We start from the raw sequence: 15,510 nt of genomic DNA, 5'->3' as shown, positions 1-15,510 counted from the left end.
TTTAATCCCTCTAGTAGTCTAGTGCATGTGGAACCCAACCCAAATCAAACCCTAAGCCTAGACAGTAGAGATTGATTTATGATGGGTTTCACATACGCTAGAGGAGTACAACTTTTTTTAAAACTCTTTACATGAAATTCTGCCTTTATCAGCGAAAACATTTCGACTTTTCAAATTACTGCCTTTACAGAACCATTGAATCTTTAGAGGTTTGATTTAGGGTGGGTTACACATATGCACTGGAGGTATGAAACTTTATTTAGGACCTTGTGGCATACAAGTATGTCATCATTAGCGAAAACGTTGCGTCTGTATAAATTAGTCTTTTTACAGTATTTTTTCAGGGTTTACGCGTCATTGGGAGTGAGTTCCATATGCGCTAGAAATAATAAACTTTTTTCGGATGAAATTCTGTCATTTTTAATAAAAACATTTCGACTTTTCGAATTAGTATCTTTTTGGCGATTTTTATAAACCTAGGGATTAATTTAAGATGTCTACCACATGCGTTAGAGGGATAACACTTTTCTTATACTACTTATAACTTTAAATGCTACTATTATAAGCGGAAAAATTTCGACTTTTCAAATTATGTCTTTTACTGGGTGTCTAATCAAATCCTGGAAAAGAATTCTCTGACAACCCCAAGTTTTTTTTCAGTTAATTTTCGTAGTACGAATCCGTTCAAATATCTTGCATTTTTTTTTCATCGACTCGAAAGATGTATGCAGTTTCGCGAATTTTTATAAATAATTTTCCCTTCAATTTCTATGGATTCAATTAATATTTTTTATTCAGAAATCTTTATCAAATTATATTACAAAATATTCTTAAATATATAGTAGCAGCAACGATTAATTAAATAATAATTAAATATTACTAAAAACATAATTGATTATTTCTCTTGAACTCGCCTGTAAAGTCAATTTTCAACCAAATATTTGAATTTTGAAATAAAAAGAGCGGTTTCAAGAAAAATGGAATTGATCAATTTAAAATTGAAAAGATATATATTTTTCAACAAAATACGAATTTTGTTTCAAGTAAGAAAAGCCAAATTTTCAACCAAATACTGTGAACCTTAGATATCGGGCCCCCTGATAGAGTTCTTCAGAGAATTGACGCCGCGCCACAAGTAGAAGTAAAAGGAGCTGCGCGGGGTGAGCAACGGTCGCTCAGGCTTGAACAAACAAAAGCGTTTTTTTTTAAGAAACAGCCCTTTATCTGGGTAATTCCCCAACAAGGCGATCCCAAAAATCTTTCCAGTATCAGAGTGCCACTGTAGTTGAATTTTGAACTAAAAAATATCAACTTTCAACCAAAAATGATATAACTAAACTTTTATTTAAAAAAAATTAATGTTAAACTAAAATTATGAATCTCTAACTCAAATCGTTGAATTTTTAACAAAAAATATTAATTTTCAACTCAAAACGATAATTTCTACCAAAAAAGACGAATTTTCAACAAAATTAAAATATATAAATTGTTAATTATAAAAGATAAATTTTTTACAAAAAAATGACATAGTTAAATTTCGAGTTGAAACAAATTGATGTTCGATCATACAGATAAATTTTAAACTAAAATGATCGAATATTCAATTGGAAAAGATGAATGCTCAACAAAAAATGTACTAGTTGATATTTCAACCAACAAATATTTTTAGTTTAAAAAAAACTGTTTAACTCAAGAAAAAAGATAAATATTCAACAAAAAAAATTGGATTTTCAGTTAAAAAATTAATTTCAATAAAAAAATAACGAATTTTTAGCAAAATGGTTATATCCAGTAATAAAAAGCTCCTTTTACTAATATTTAATGTTATAATACAATTAAAAGAAAGATTAAGGAAAGCTCTAGAAAAAATTGCCTGATATTTCAACGTTTTTCTAGGTATAGAAAAATTCCCTAACAATTCTGGTTTTCCAGGTTATCCAGGTGAATAGACACCCTGATTATCAATTTATAAGTCTATTTGAATTTGTTGCAATTGACGATCAAACATTCAGCCGATCATGAATTAAACTTTTCATGAAAAGAATATCGAACTATTATTCATGCAGATTTTTATCATATTTTGAAGTGAGAATGAATAAAGCTGTTTCCATGTGTTTCATATTTCAAACATTTATTTTAATTTAAAAACATAAATTCTTCTAATATTAGTTTCATTCATTAGTTATATGTGCCGATTGATTCAAATGACAATTAAAGAAATATTTTTAACGGTGCTCCCTCTTGACATCTAACCCTTTTTGTAGTTTCAAAAAAACTTCAAATATTTTATTAATTATTACAATAATTAAGAAGACAATTACCATTTATGAAAAAACACCTGCGCCTAATCTCCTTCCTGGAGCTGTTAAACTTCTAGGAAATGTCTTTATTATCGCCGAAATTTAGCACACTCGCAACGAGACATAATATACTGAATTTCTTGAAGAAAAAAAAACAAACGAATTTTGAATATCTTTGAAACAAAACAGAGCCGCCATTATGATTTCGCAAAAAGACACCGCGATTTTCAACGTGTCCAGACATGTCCAAATCGGGAAAACTATGGCATGACGGCGTATAAATAGTCTCCGTATAAAAAACATTCGATTGAACTGTTTTCCATTTCGCATTCAGATTATTCTCCAAATCATAATTTTAAAATTCTCGAATTAAACAAAACCACAAGTAAAACCATTTGGTAATCGAAAACGTGAGTTTAAAGGAAGGCTGGAAGATAAAGGACACGTTACATTGTTGGCCAAAGAAAGAAAATGGCGCGCAAAAAATTTGTTCATCTTACAACCAGTTCGCCAATAATTTTATCGCAAAATGTATATTTATACCCGTTTGGCACCAGTTTTTGTCAATTTAACTAGATAAGGATGGATCATCCTCAAAAATCGATATGCAGCACATCAGAGGTAAACATTCACGGAAAAAAATTGCAAAATATTTACCACGACCGTTATCACTGACTCGATTTGAAATTTCCACAAAAAATGTAATAAGTTTAAAATTCACGTATTATCCGCGATATTTAATCCTGAGTTCCTTCCGGTAAACGAAACAACCCCGGAAGTAGTCAAAATATGCGGCTTCTCGACAAAAATGATTTTGACACTTTAACAATGCATTTTGCAGCCATAGCCATTTAAAGGGAAAAACCACGTAAAAATAATTATATTTTAAATAGCATTCGAGGTTAGGGACTTAATTATTCATTGATTCGATCGAAATTATGGCGTTTCTAGTCAAATTCTTACGATTTGTGGAAAATTAGCTCCCAAAACAGCTCCCAACTCGAACAAACTGTGACTGTTCTGCGCGACGAAACTGACCCGTTGAGCTTTCTTGTCACCCACACATACACAATTGCACATACACCATACTAAGTTCTGATTGATTGTGCAAAAATATATACAACGAACTTTTCTGGCGGGAAACGATTATTCCAGTGGGATTTTTGATGCGTACTGAAATAAGACCAAATAAATCATTTAGGTGCATCTTAAAATTTTTAGTTTGAAAATAATAGCAACTAAGTATGTCAAAATAATATAATATTAATTATATTTTTACTGTTAATTGTAAAAATGAACGAAAAACATTTCAAGTATCCCTAAAATTATAGTATAATTTTAGACAGCACGTAAATTTAAATAATATTTAAATATGATGTAAATAGAATATTGCGATAATTATGGCATAACCTTTCTTTATAATAAAGTAGAAAAATGCGAAACCGAGAATTCTTTCAAAATTCTCTGCTTTTTCCTTGAAAAATTTTTCATTTCAAATAATTAATATTAAAATTCCAGTATCTTAATCTTGTGATCCATTTAAAATCAGATATTTTATAAACGGTATAAAACAGAATTTCATATACAATTTAAAATTTTCAAATTTAACAAATCAATTCAAACAAAAAAATGCATTTTCTACTATAAGAGATGGCTTTTCAACAAAATACGGAAATTTTCAACAAAATAATTGAATTTTTAACATAATAGTTGAATATTTAACCTAAGAAGACAAATTCCCAAGAAAAAAGTGTCATAGTTTATACTTTAATCAAAAATAATGCAATTTATACAACCAACAAAAAATAAGAATTTTAAAACCAAAAAACGAATTTTCAACAAATAAAGATTTTTCACACAAGAAAAAAAGTTTATCTGAACGGTTTAACCTTCAAGCCAAAAGACGAATTTTCTCTACAAAAATTGAATTTTCAAAACGAAGATATGACTTCAGCAAAAAATTAATTTTTCACGAAACTGATGCATTTTTACCTAACAAAAATGAAATTTCAAACTAAATAATTTTTTTTCAAAAAAGGCGAATTTTCAACTAAAAAATGTAAATCTTGAAAAAACGGAAAAGCTACATTTTCTGTTTAAAATTAATTGTAAAAAAATGTCTATTCCACTAAACAGTTAAATTTTCAACCATACATAAGCCTCCTAACAAAAAAGTAATTTCTTAACAACGTGATAGAAGAAATTTCATTTTTGTTTAATGAAAATTTAACTTTAAGGTTAAATATTATTCTTCTTGTCAAAATTGATGAATTCTCTACCAAATAGTTGCATTTTTATAAAAAAAAAAGATAAAATTTCTCTTAAAGAAGAATTTTTAATTACAAAAAAAAGTTGAGTTTGCATCCAAAAAAGATTCCAGTTTACTCTGAAAGAGAAAAAATTACAATTTTTAAACAACAACAAAATAATTTTCTACGATAAAAATTGAGTTTTTATTCGAAAAAGGCGAATTTTTCAACCAAAAAGGATGCATTTTTAACTAAATAATTGAATTCTCTAACAAATAGTTGAATTTTCTGGACTCAAATATTATATTTAAACAGTTGCATTTTCAACAAAAAATTATGATTTAACAAAATTGTTGAATTTTCTGGACTCAAATATTTTATTTAAACAGTTGCATTTTCAACAAAAAATTATGATTTAACAAAATTGTTGAATTTTCAACCAAACAGTTGCATTTTCATCCAAGAAAGGTGTAATTTCTGCTAAACCAGGTGAATTTTTAAATCCAATAGACAAATTTTAAAAAAAAAGAGTTGAATTTTCAACCGAAAAGTTTACATTTTTATTTAAGAAAGATGAAATTTCTTCTAAGACAGATGAATTAAACAAAAAAAAAACCTTAAACGAAATAATTAAATTTTAATCCAAAAAATATTCCAGTTCATTTTCTAACAACAAAATAAGAATTGTAAAAAATTGACATTCAAAATGGATGTATTTTTAAGAAAATTCTTAAATTTTCAACTAAATAATAAAATTTATAACTAAAAGGATAATCTATAGAAGAAAGTTGTTGCGAATTTTCAAAATTCTAGTCTGAAAATATTTCATTTTTAAAGTTTTTAACTTGTCCTATTTTTTAAATTTAAATTTTAAATTATTCAGATTCGAGATTCTTCAATTAAAAATAAGATTGTTAAATTGTAAATGCTTTTAATTAGAAATGATACAATTTGAACTTCTTTCTAAAAAAATTCTCCATTAAAAAAAAAATAATCTAAAATTTTTCAATCTAGAACACTCTTGATTACAAATAATACAGTTTTAATTCTTTTAAATTTTAAATTATTGAATTTTTAAAATTGTAATTGGAAAATATTTCTTTTTTGAAATTTTGACCTTGTCCTATTTTCGAAGTTTTTTTATTGTCTTAAATCATTGAAATTCGAAATCTATGCGTCCAAATTTTCTCAAGGCAGCATAAGAGTGGGGCATCCTTATTCTACTTCGTGATTTTAACAAATCTTGATTGGAATTCAATTTTTTACGAAAATATAGAATACTGTTTGGATTTTGATAATAGGAACAAAAAAATTAATTTATCAAAGTTTTGAAATTGGTAGCGCGTAAATTTAAATATTTAATCCAATATATTAAATATGTTCTTTATATTAAATACATGGCCAAGTTGAAAATGATCCATTTTCAAAATACTTTTGCGTAATCCCCTTTAATTATTCAAATATTATATAATTATTTCCTTCATTTATTTTTCTTCGTAAAAATAGCGTTCCGGTTCAAGGCTTCATAAGCCGGATTTCAGATTCAGTTTTTGAAACCCAATTAGTGATGTTATAATTTATACCAGCAAAGATTTCGTAAATAAAGCTGTGGGTTTTGATTGGTGTCCTTCATGGTGGCAAGAATTTATATCAATCTTATAACCCACTTATAAACTACTAGAGGATCTAAAGTATATACAACTGAAATTTCTAAAATGACCTTTTATTACTAAAAAAAATTTTTGTATCAACTTTTTGTAGATGGCTGCCATTTTATCACAAATTTTAAAAATTACCGCAATTAAAAAAAAGTCTTTTGTACTCTCTTGTTGATCCTATACCTTCTATTTAAATATCAAATTAAGTTTGATTCTCTTAGACTAAACTGTAAATGATAATAAAATTACAGCTCAGTGTGAGTTTGAGATTCAAAAAATTGTCGATCATCCTCAGAAAACCATATTTTGTACAATTCCTCAGGATCAATATTCCAGAAACTGTGAAACGAAACTGCTTCATGCGAAGCAAGATATCCAGGTGTATAGTCGTCTGGTCTCGCCTGCAAATAATTTTATAGTCAATTATTCCTTATTCTAGTGGTTTAAGTATTTAAATTCGATTATAAATTTAAATGAATTTAAATAAGTACAAACTTGATGAAAAGAAGGGGAGTGAATAATTTCCACTTGAAGAAGTTTTAGACAATCCCCGAAGAGGAACATATCGTCGGGAATGTCTGGATATGGACATTTGCACACTTTTGAATTGATAATTAATTCAACAAGTGGGGCTGATAAAACTAGACCTCCGCCAGCAGTGATATAATTGTAACCATCTGAATTTATCCGAAAACCGTAACGTTCCCCCAATGCTATCAAATCTTTAGGATTGTAACACGATAGTAATTTTTGAATTCTTGACAAGCTGTGAAAAATAAATTTATTATTCTATCTCAATTTATTGTTACTAAACAAATAAATATTTTAAAAGCAGTACAATTTTCATTAAATTCAAAAATAAACTTTGTCAGTATTCAAACCCTGGAAAAAATTTTCCTTAAAATTCCAGGTTTTTTACAGGTATCTCTAGTCTTTTTCTAAGTATAATTTTTCATAGTTTTATAGTTTTATTTTAATATTTCGAATTTTTTTAAATAATCGACTCGGAATATGTATTCAGTTTCGCAAGTTTATTATAAATAATGTTTACTGTTATAATTATTATATTAATTATTATATTATGTAAAAGACATTCTTAAATATATTTAAATGATAAATTAATGAAATAATTAAACAGTACTAAACATGATTAATCATTTTTTGAATTTGTCTCTATGCATGTATTTTAATAATAAGTCAAACAAATTTTTATTTTACCTTTTTCTACTTGAAATGCAGTGCATATTTATCTGAAATTTATGTGGGTACTATATTAAATTCATCTTGAACCGCTTCAAATTCCTAATTTTTAAAGTAAAATTATTACATTTTCAACCAAATTTTCTACCAAAATAAGATTATTTTTTCAAAAAAATACATGAATCGTCAGGAAAATTCTTGAATTTCAACTGAAAAAATCAGTTCTCAACCAAACATAAACTAGAATGATTAATCTTAAACTTGAATAGTTGAATTTAAAAAAAAAAAAAAAAACAAAGAAACGTATTTTCAATTAAGAAGATTAATTTCTACCTAAAGAGATGAATTGTCAACAAAATACATGAATTTTTATTTAAAAAATATACAATTGTCAATCTAAAATCCAACATTTAAATTCTTAGTAAAAAAAACTAATTTTCAATTTCTTTAAATCACACATAGTTACATTTTCAAACAAAGTGATGAATTTTCCACTAAAATGAGAAGTCTTGAACTTAAATAGCTGAATTTCAAGCTAAAAAGTTAAACTTTCAACGAAAAAGATTAATTTATACCAAAAAAAAAAAGAGAAATTTTCCACTAAAAAAAAATAATTTTTCAATCAACAATTCAATAGGTAAACTTTTTGTTAAAAAAATAAATTTTTAATCAAAGACATTAACTTATAACAAAAATGATGGAATATTAACCTCGAATGGGTACATTTTCATTTAAAAAAATTAATTTTCATACAAACAAAAGTTCAACTAAATAGTTGAAGTTTCAACTAGAATAGTTAACTTTTAGTAAAAAAAATTAATTTGCACTAAAAGAAAAAATTATTTTTTAATAATAGCTTATTTCCAACTAAAAAGATGAATTTTTAATAAAAATAATAAATTTTAAGACAAAAAGATTAATTCTTAACAAAAGATTTTAACTTTCAACCAAGTATTACAATTTAAAAGTAATAAGCACGCTCTCGAAAAATTCTCTGAATTTCGAGGTTGCTCCAGGTATATAAAAATTCCCTGACAATTCCGGGCATTACAAGTATAGGAACATCCTAATTTTATTCAACTGTAATGGAGTGATTCCAAGAATAAAATACTTGACTTGAATAGAATTCTCCTTGAAAAAAGAAACGCCTTTGAACTCTTTAGCTCTATTTTTACAGAGAATTTTTTTTCACTTCTTATTAAAAAATCTCCACCTTATCTTGGACACATAAAAATATTTCTAGGATTTGGTTAGTCAATTGGGTTCGTACGATAGATTTCTGATTTGAGGAAGGTTAAACGGAATTTTCTATTGAAACTTATTAGAATGACTAAAATGAGAATCTTGAATAAAATTGTTAAAATAATTTACCTCAAAATGGTATCATCATCAGCTATTAAAAGCCAATCAATTTTCTTCTCTTTCATTACTGTATATGCGTGTTTCAAAATCTCATACGTCTTTGCACAATGTCCTTTATCAGTTTTTGGAACAAGGTAAGAATTTGCTAGATTCTCATCTGCAATAAGATTGTATGAATAGAAAATGACATAAATGAGATTTTAATTCATGTACAGGGTGTCCACTCAAATCCAGGGAAAAATTCTCTGACAATTCCTGTTTTTTACAGGTATCTCAAGTTTTTTCCAGGTATAATTTTTCATAGTACGGAGCGTTTAAAATAATTCGCATTTTTTCAGTTTCTTGACATTCAGTTCATATTTTAATTTAGAAAGCTTTAACAAATTATATTACAAAATATTCCTAGACTAATCAACACCATCGATTAATTACATAATTAAATACTAAACAAAAAATAATCATTTCTTTAATTTGTCCATGAATTTGAACAATAATTTGAACAATTTTTTATTTAATTTTCTTTTACTTACAATTTAGTCCATATTCAGGAAAAATTAATTTATAATATTCCATTTTTAATAAGATATATTAATTTTTAACCGAATAGTTAAACTTTCAATGTAAAAGATTAATATTCTACCAAAAAAGACGATTTTTCAACCAAATACAATATAATTCAGAAAAATACAACAACAAAATATTAATAGTTGAATTTAAATATTAAAAAACTCAATTTTCAGCTAAAAATGGAATAGTTAAATTTTCAGTTGCAAAAATTAATTTTCCACACAAAAAACAACAATTTTTCAAGAAAATGAGGAAATTTCAACTACAATATATGAATTAAAAAAAATACAATTTTAAACTAAATAGTATAGCTTTCCACCAAGCAGTTTTATTATTCATCAATAAGGTGAATTTTCAACTAAAATTATGAATATTTAACTGGAATATTAGAATTTTCAACCAAAAAGATTAATTCTGAAACAAGAATATTAATTTTCAAACCAGAAAATTAATTTTATTCCAAAAAGACCATTTTTCAATACAGTACATTAATTCTCAAAGAAAAAAGAGAAATTTTTAAACAATTAGTTGAATTTTGAACTAAAAAAAATAATCAAATAAAAAAGAGAAATTTTCAACCAATTAGTTGAATTTTTAACTAAAAAAATCAATTTTCGACCGGAAATGGAATATCTAAATTTCCAAACAAACGGATGAATTTTCAACTAAAATGGTGAATTCAAGGGAAGTAGTTGAATTTTAAACGAAAAAGATTAATTTTTTACCAAGCAGATTAATTTCTATAAAAAAAAAAAAATAAGAATTTTCGACTAAATGTATGATATTTCAAACAAGAAGATTAATTTTATATCAAAAAGATATGTTTTCAACACAATACATGAATTCTTAACGAAATATTAGAAGTTTCAACTCAAAAAGAGAAATTTTCAAAGAATTAGTTTAATTTGAACTAAAAAAAATCAATTTTCAATTATAAACGGAATAGTTACATTTTTCGTTAAAAAAAAATTTAACGAAACTGATGAATGCTCAATAAAAATTATGAAGCTTTAGCTGGTATGGTTTAATTTTTAGTAAAAAATATGAATTTTCAATCGAAAACATTAATTTCCATACAAAAATATTTATTTTCAGCAAAAAAATTATATTTTTCAACAAAAAATTGAATAGTTACATTTTTAGTTTAAAACATGAATGTTGAACCGAAGAGATGAATTTCGAACAAAAATTATGGAATATTCAGTTAAATTTTTAGTAAAAAAATTGATTTTCAGTCAAAGAAAAAACGAGTCGCTCATTTTTCAACCAAAGAGATGTACTTTAAATTAAAATTATGAATATTTACCCAAAAACATTAATAAAAAAAATATACTTCAATTTTTAATCAAATACAGTTTAATTTAAAAAACAAATACGACTTCTAACTTTTAAACTTTAAACATTTTTTTAAGTGCAAACAAACTATTGAATTTTTTACCAAAAATAGATTAGTTAAATTTTCCGTTAAAAGAAAAATTAGTTTTTAACCAAAAATAAACAAATTTTTAACAAAATGATCAAATACAGTAACATAAGGATACTGTGACAAATAAAAATCATTTTTATTCCATATAATATTGCAATTTAAAATAAAAACTGTCTCTCGGAAAACTTCCCTGACTTGAAAAAAAAATCCTTTACATTTCCAGGTATATACCTTGAAAACCGGAGTACCCGGAGTAATCGGAATACCCGGGAAAACTTGGAGTTATCAGGGAATTTTTATATACAAATTCCCTGATAACTCCAAGTTTTCCCGGATTTCAATATAGAGCAGACACGTGATATATTTTTAATATTTTTTGAAAACCTGCTTCATCAGTATAAAATCCAATATTAACAGCGTATCTTGTCCACGTCTTGAGAATAACGGAAAGTCTGTCGTCTTTAAATTTCTTACAAGTTTTCACTCCTACGTAGATATTTTTATTAGGTACGGCTTCCCCCTATATATCAACCAAAAATAAATTGATCAATTTTAAATATAAATTTTTAAGCAAATTTGAACAATAGGAAAACTTGTAAATATTTGTTATAACATACACAGGGATGAAATGGCTTTGGATAAGTAGCACATTCTAGACTTGAAACAATACAAAATTCGCTAGAGTGAGTCAAATTCTGTCCTTTTCCCTCATCCCACACTGCAAGTGCAAATTCATAAGAAGGATCTATAGAAAAATCTACTTCAAAATTTGTGGCCTTTGTAAGGAGCCTAAAATAGAAAACAAAAACAAAAAACTGAATGTGTTTTAATCAAATGAAAATGAACAGAGAAATTTGTCTTAAATTTACAACTGCCGTATTATTATTTAATATAAAATATATTACTCATGCAAAATTTTTTTTGTGATCGCAAATCCTGATGCGTGATTCGGATACTTGAGGAAATTTTTCGTAGATGCAAAGTGATGTCTTATAGTATACTCTTGATCAGTAAGAGCATGAGAAATCCACAAATTCTGAAATGCATTTTCATGTTTTTATACATTATTAACAGTTTATATGTTTAAAGTAAAATTTTTTTAATATTATTTGCGATATTAAAATATAATAAAGAACTCACTTTTTTTGGATTATACTTGGAGAGAACTTTTATAAGCTCTGGCAATCTAATAGCTGTATTTTCTAAACAAAATATAAACCATTTGCTATTTGAATAATTTGAAGATAGATATGGTAATAATGGAGAAAATGTCCACGATCCAGGAATTTTCAATTCGTGAGTAAAAATTACATTGGGTGGGTCCTAAAATTAAGTTTTATATTCAATTAGATTATTTTCATAATAACTCATAACAGGTTTTATTTAAATATATTTGTATATACGTACTTTTTCCATAAGTTCTGCTTGACGAATGATATCGTTTTTTAATAATTTGGCATGTTCTGAATGATATGGATAAGATTGGCTTAAAATTACTATTCCTATATCTGACGGATCTAAAATTTATGCATTTCAGAATATTTGTTAAGGAATAAATAGTAATTAAATCAATTTAATCACTTATTTAATTTCTTTCAAATTTATTATAAAATTATACCATTACCTAAGGAACGTTTGATATTTTCAGAAGTGGCTATCCCCACTTGTAGACAAAGAAGTAAGAACTGAATATTCATCTTCTAGTATTTTTTTAAACAGGTACATAAACTGGGACCTGAAAAAATAATTGATTAAATAGAAAAAGGAGACACAAATCCTTTTCCGTAAATTCAAGTGTTTCTCTAAGAGATCATTATTATTTCCAGGGAAACAGTGAATATACATTGAATTATACTTAGGATACGATTAGACAGGGTGGTCGAAAAATTTCATTTTCAAAATTCCCTAACTCTTTATTGAAAAAAATTTGCATGCATGTGTAAAATTTGAGGTATGCTATAAACCGTGATTTAAACAAAATTACACAGCACTTTTGGTCACCACGGAGGAGCTAAAGTTTTTCAATGTTTGATAAATTAAAAATATTTTTAATTTATTTTTTTATTATTAATTGTTCTACACGCACAATTTTCGATAAAAGATGATAATATAAAATTATATTTCAGATGAAATAAGTTTTGCTCTTAAGATAGAGATTTGTTAAAATATTAACAAAAACTACCTTTTCTGTATTTGGTTAATGAGATACACTATTATTTTTTTGTGAAAAATTTTTACATTCTTGTCCATATTGAGAAGGTATTAGTTTTATGCAAAAAATTACTTTCGCGGATTTCATCAATTGTCGACGTTTTGAGGCCCCCTGAGTCAGAAATACAAGTTTTTACGTCGGTAAAAACCTCCGGCATCGTCGTCGTTATTGAGGTTGTCTGTATACCGGATAACTTTCGAAAGAATAGCCGGATTGGATTGTGCTTTGTCACACAGTTTGAGGGACCAAAAACAAAAATCGAGTTCGTTGACCAGTCATTTTTGATAAAAATTCAAAAAGTTAGAACAAAGCAATTTATCATGAATTTCTTTTTTATAGGATAAGTTGTTTGTGTTATTATGATAAAAAATAACATTCAAAATAAAGAAAATTAAATTTGTGTACAAACGATACAAGCTACGAGAATAAATAAGACAAAATTCATCCGACCAAAAAATATTGAAAAATTTGTTACGAATATTTTTTTGATAGGAAGCGTAGTTTTTCTTTAATCGTAAAAAACAAGATTAAAAATTTTTTAAAATTAAAACAAACCCATAAGAATAAGTATGTTTCAATTTCAATGCACATTAAAAATTGTATTAATATACATTTTTTGGAATGATACATGTTTCAGCGCAGCTAAGAACAAGATTTAATGTAAAATAATTTAAAAAATTAAAATAATCATGATAAATATAATTTGTGCTTTATCTTGCAATATCTGAATAAGCAATCCCAGGCAGAGTTACATAAAAAATTGATTATATTTTATATAAATGTGTTGAGTATAATCTAAAAAATCTGCTCGCTTCACGAGCACAGTCTTATCGCGCGCTGCTGGGAAGTTTGAGCGCGCCTAAGGTGCGCGAAGGTTAAATCTTGCGCTTCGCGCTCAGACATTTATTCTTTGCATTTGGAATGCTTGAATAAAACTTTATCAAAAAGATCTCTTGTAGATGGCAGTATTTATATGTATTTTCATATTCTCAATTGTCAACTTAATTAAGTATAGTCTAAGATTAAGTTTCTCAAAGCTCTGTAGGCTTTGAGATACACATTCTCATCGTGACACTCGCGCTGCGCGCTCGATTTCCGACAGACATGTATTGCATGTATTGCGTGCGGGAAGTGACCAATTCCAAAACCGTGTTAAAAAGCAGTTATAAAGACTTTTTCTAGCTGCTGCGCTTGCGCTCTTTGAGTAAGATTACTTTGTCTTGCTGTTGCGCTTGTGCATTTCGAGTCAGAATTACTTTCCAGGACTGTCGGAATCATAACTTCACTTAATTATGATTTGACGCTTGAAAGTCTGATTGTCAGTAGTGAATAGTTATTGGACGTACTGGAAGTGATAAGTTACCATAAATGACTCATAAATTACCAACAAATCACCGAAAATTTCCGAAAGTTTTGGAAACTTTTAGATATCTGAAATTATCGGCAATTTGCCAATTTCTTATAAATTTCTGAAAATTTTGGAAATTTAGCCAATTTTTCATAAATTTTATAACATTTTTGAAATTTAGAAAATTATCCATAAATTTTCAGAAATTTTGTTAATTTCTTTCAAAAATCGTCGGATACACTAAATTTCTATACATTTTCGGTAATTTACAAATTTCCGGAAGTTTCCCGCATTTGTTAGAAAAAATATCGTGTGCTACAGGAGCTACAAGTAGGCAGTTGAAACTCTTGTGAAGTTTACAGTACTTGCCTTCGACTCATCTTCGGGTCGTTTCCGGCTCGTCTTCGGCTCGTCTTCGGGTTGCCTACAACTCTCCTTCAACTCGTCTATGGCTCGTACAGTTAACGTCACACTCGTGTGGAACTGCCTACTTTCCGCACTTGTAGCACAATATACTATTCTTGAATCTTTTTTTTCTCGTAACTTTCGTCGTTTTTCCACACATTTATTTTTTATTTATTTTTTTTCAAAGTTATTTTTCACGAATAAAACAAAAAGTACGCGTCCTATCAATAAGTGATTCTTAAAGAAATTGTAGATCTTTTTTGGGATAACAATTTTTGTTAATTCATCTTTTTTCATATCCTACATAGTTTGAACACAAAATGGAATTTTGGATTATCTGATGTGCAATCAAAATTTGAATTTTCGATTTTCTAAGAAAATCCAAGCCATTTCCCTTTCGGGGTAGGCGTGACTCACTCGGTAGGGGAAAGGAGTAGTGTGTGGAAGGGATAGAGATTTTTCAGATTGATCCAGAATTCTCGTGATATTTAAGTAAATAACACGTTCTTTCCGCAACACTGCTCCGACCCAAGTTGCTGAACAATCTCTCTAGCAATCACCCCAAGTGAAGATCCTCACAAAGTCGTTATGTAAGGTTCCCCACTTGGGTCCGTTAGTGGCCAAGGTCTTTTGTTTTAGGCGACATTCACTCTACTGACACTCTTTTTATTAACTATTTGTCGCCATACTTTCCTGTCCTGGCATACTTCTCTAGCTTCTTTTATGTCCATGCATTTTTTCAGGCAGGCTCTCGTGTTTCTGTGACTTCTTATGTCTCTTCTA

At 27.3% G+C, this 15,510-nt stretch overlaps 1 protein-coding gene across 3 annotated transcripts in view; it reads right to left on the bottom strand.

Annotated features, from left to right (window-relative positions):
* Window positions 1–6,294: 6,294 nt before the first annotated feature.
* Window positions 6,295–15,510, bottom strand: part of LOC117181678 (beta-1,3-glucosyltransferase) — an 11,718-nt gene continuing 2,502 nt past the window's right edge. For 2 of the 3 annotated variants that reach the window (XM_033374587.1, XM_033374589.1), the window contains exons 2-10: window positions 12,387–12,497; window positions 12,170–12,279; window positions 11,903–12,085; window positions 11,668–11,798; window positions 11,380–11,551; window positions 11,147–11,282; window positions 8,779–8,926; window positions 6,703–6,973; window positions 6,295–6,608 (exon numbers count right to left, since the gene is read on the bottom strand). In XM_033374587.1, the coding sequence (XP_033230478.1) occupies window positions 6,453–6,608; window positions 6,703–6,973; window positions 8,779–8,926; window positions 11,147–11,282; window positions 11,380–11,551; window positions 11,668–11,798; window positions 11,903–12,085; window positions 12,170–12,279; window positions 12,387–12,459 (1,380 nt within the window). In that variant the 5' untranslated portion in view covers window positions 12,460–12,497 and the 3' untranslated portion in view covers window positions 6,295–6,452. The remainder of the gene's footprint in view (window positions 6,609–6,702; window positions 6,974–8,778; window positions 8,927–11,146; window positions 11,283–11,379; window positions 11,552–11,667; window positions 11,799–11,902; window positions 12,086–12,169; window positions 12,280–12,386; window positions 12,498–15,510) is intronic. The other variant, XM_033374590.1, reaches the window with a different exon arrangement.

The sequence above is a fragment of the Belonocnema kinseyi genome, chromosome 10, assembly GCF_010883055.1.
Source record: "Belonocnema kinseyi isolate 2016_QV_RU_SX_M_011 chromosome 10, B_treatae_v1, whole genome shotgun sequence".
Classification (NCBI taxonomy): domain Eukaryota; kingdom Metazoa; phylum Arthropoda; class Insecta; order Hymenoptera; family Cynipidae; genus Belonocnema; species Belonocnema kinseyi.
Note: the sequence above shows the minus strand (reverse complement) of the source record. Positions and strands in the feature narration are given on the sequence as shown.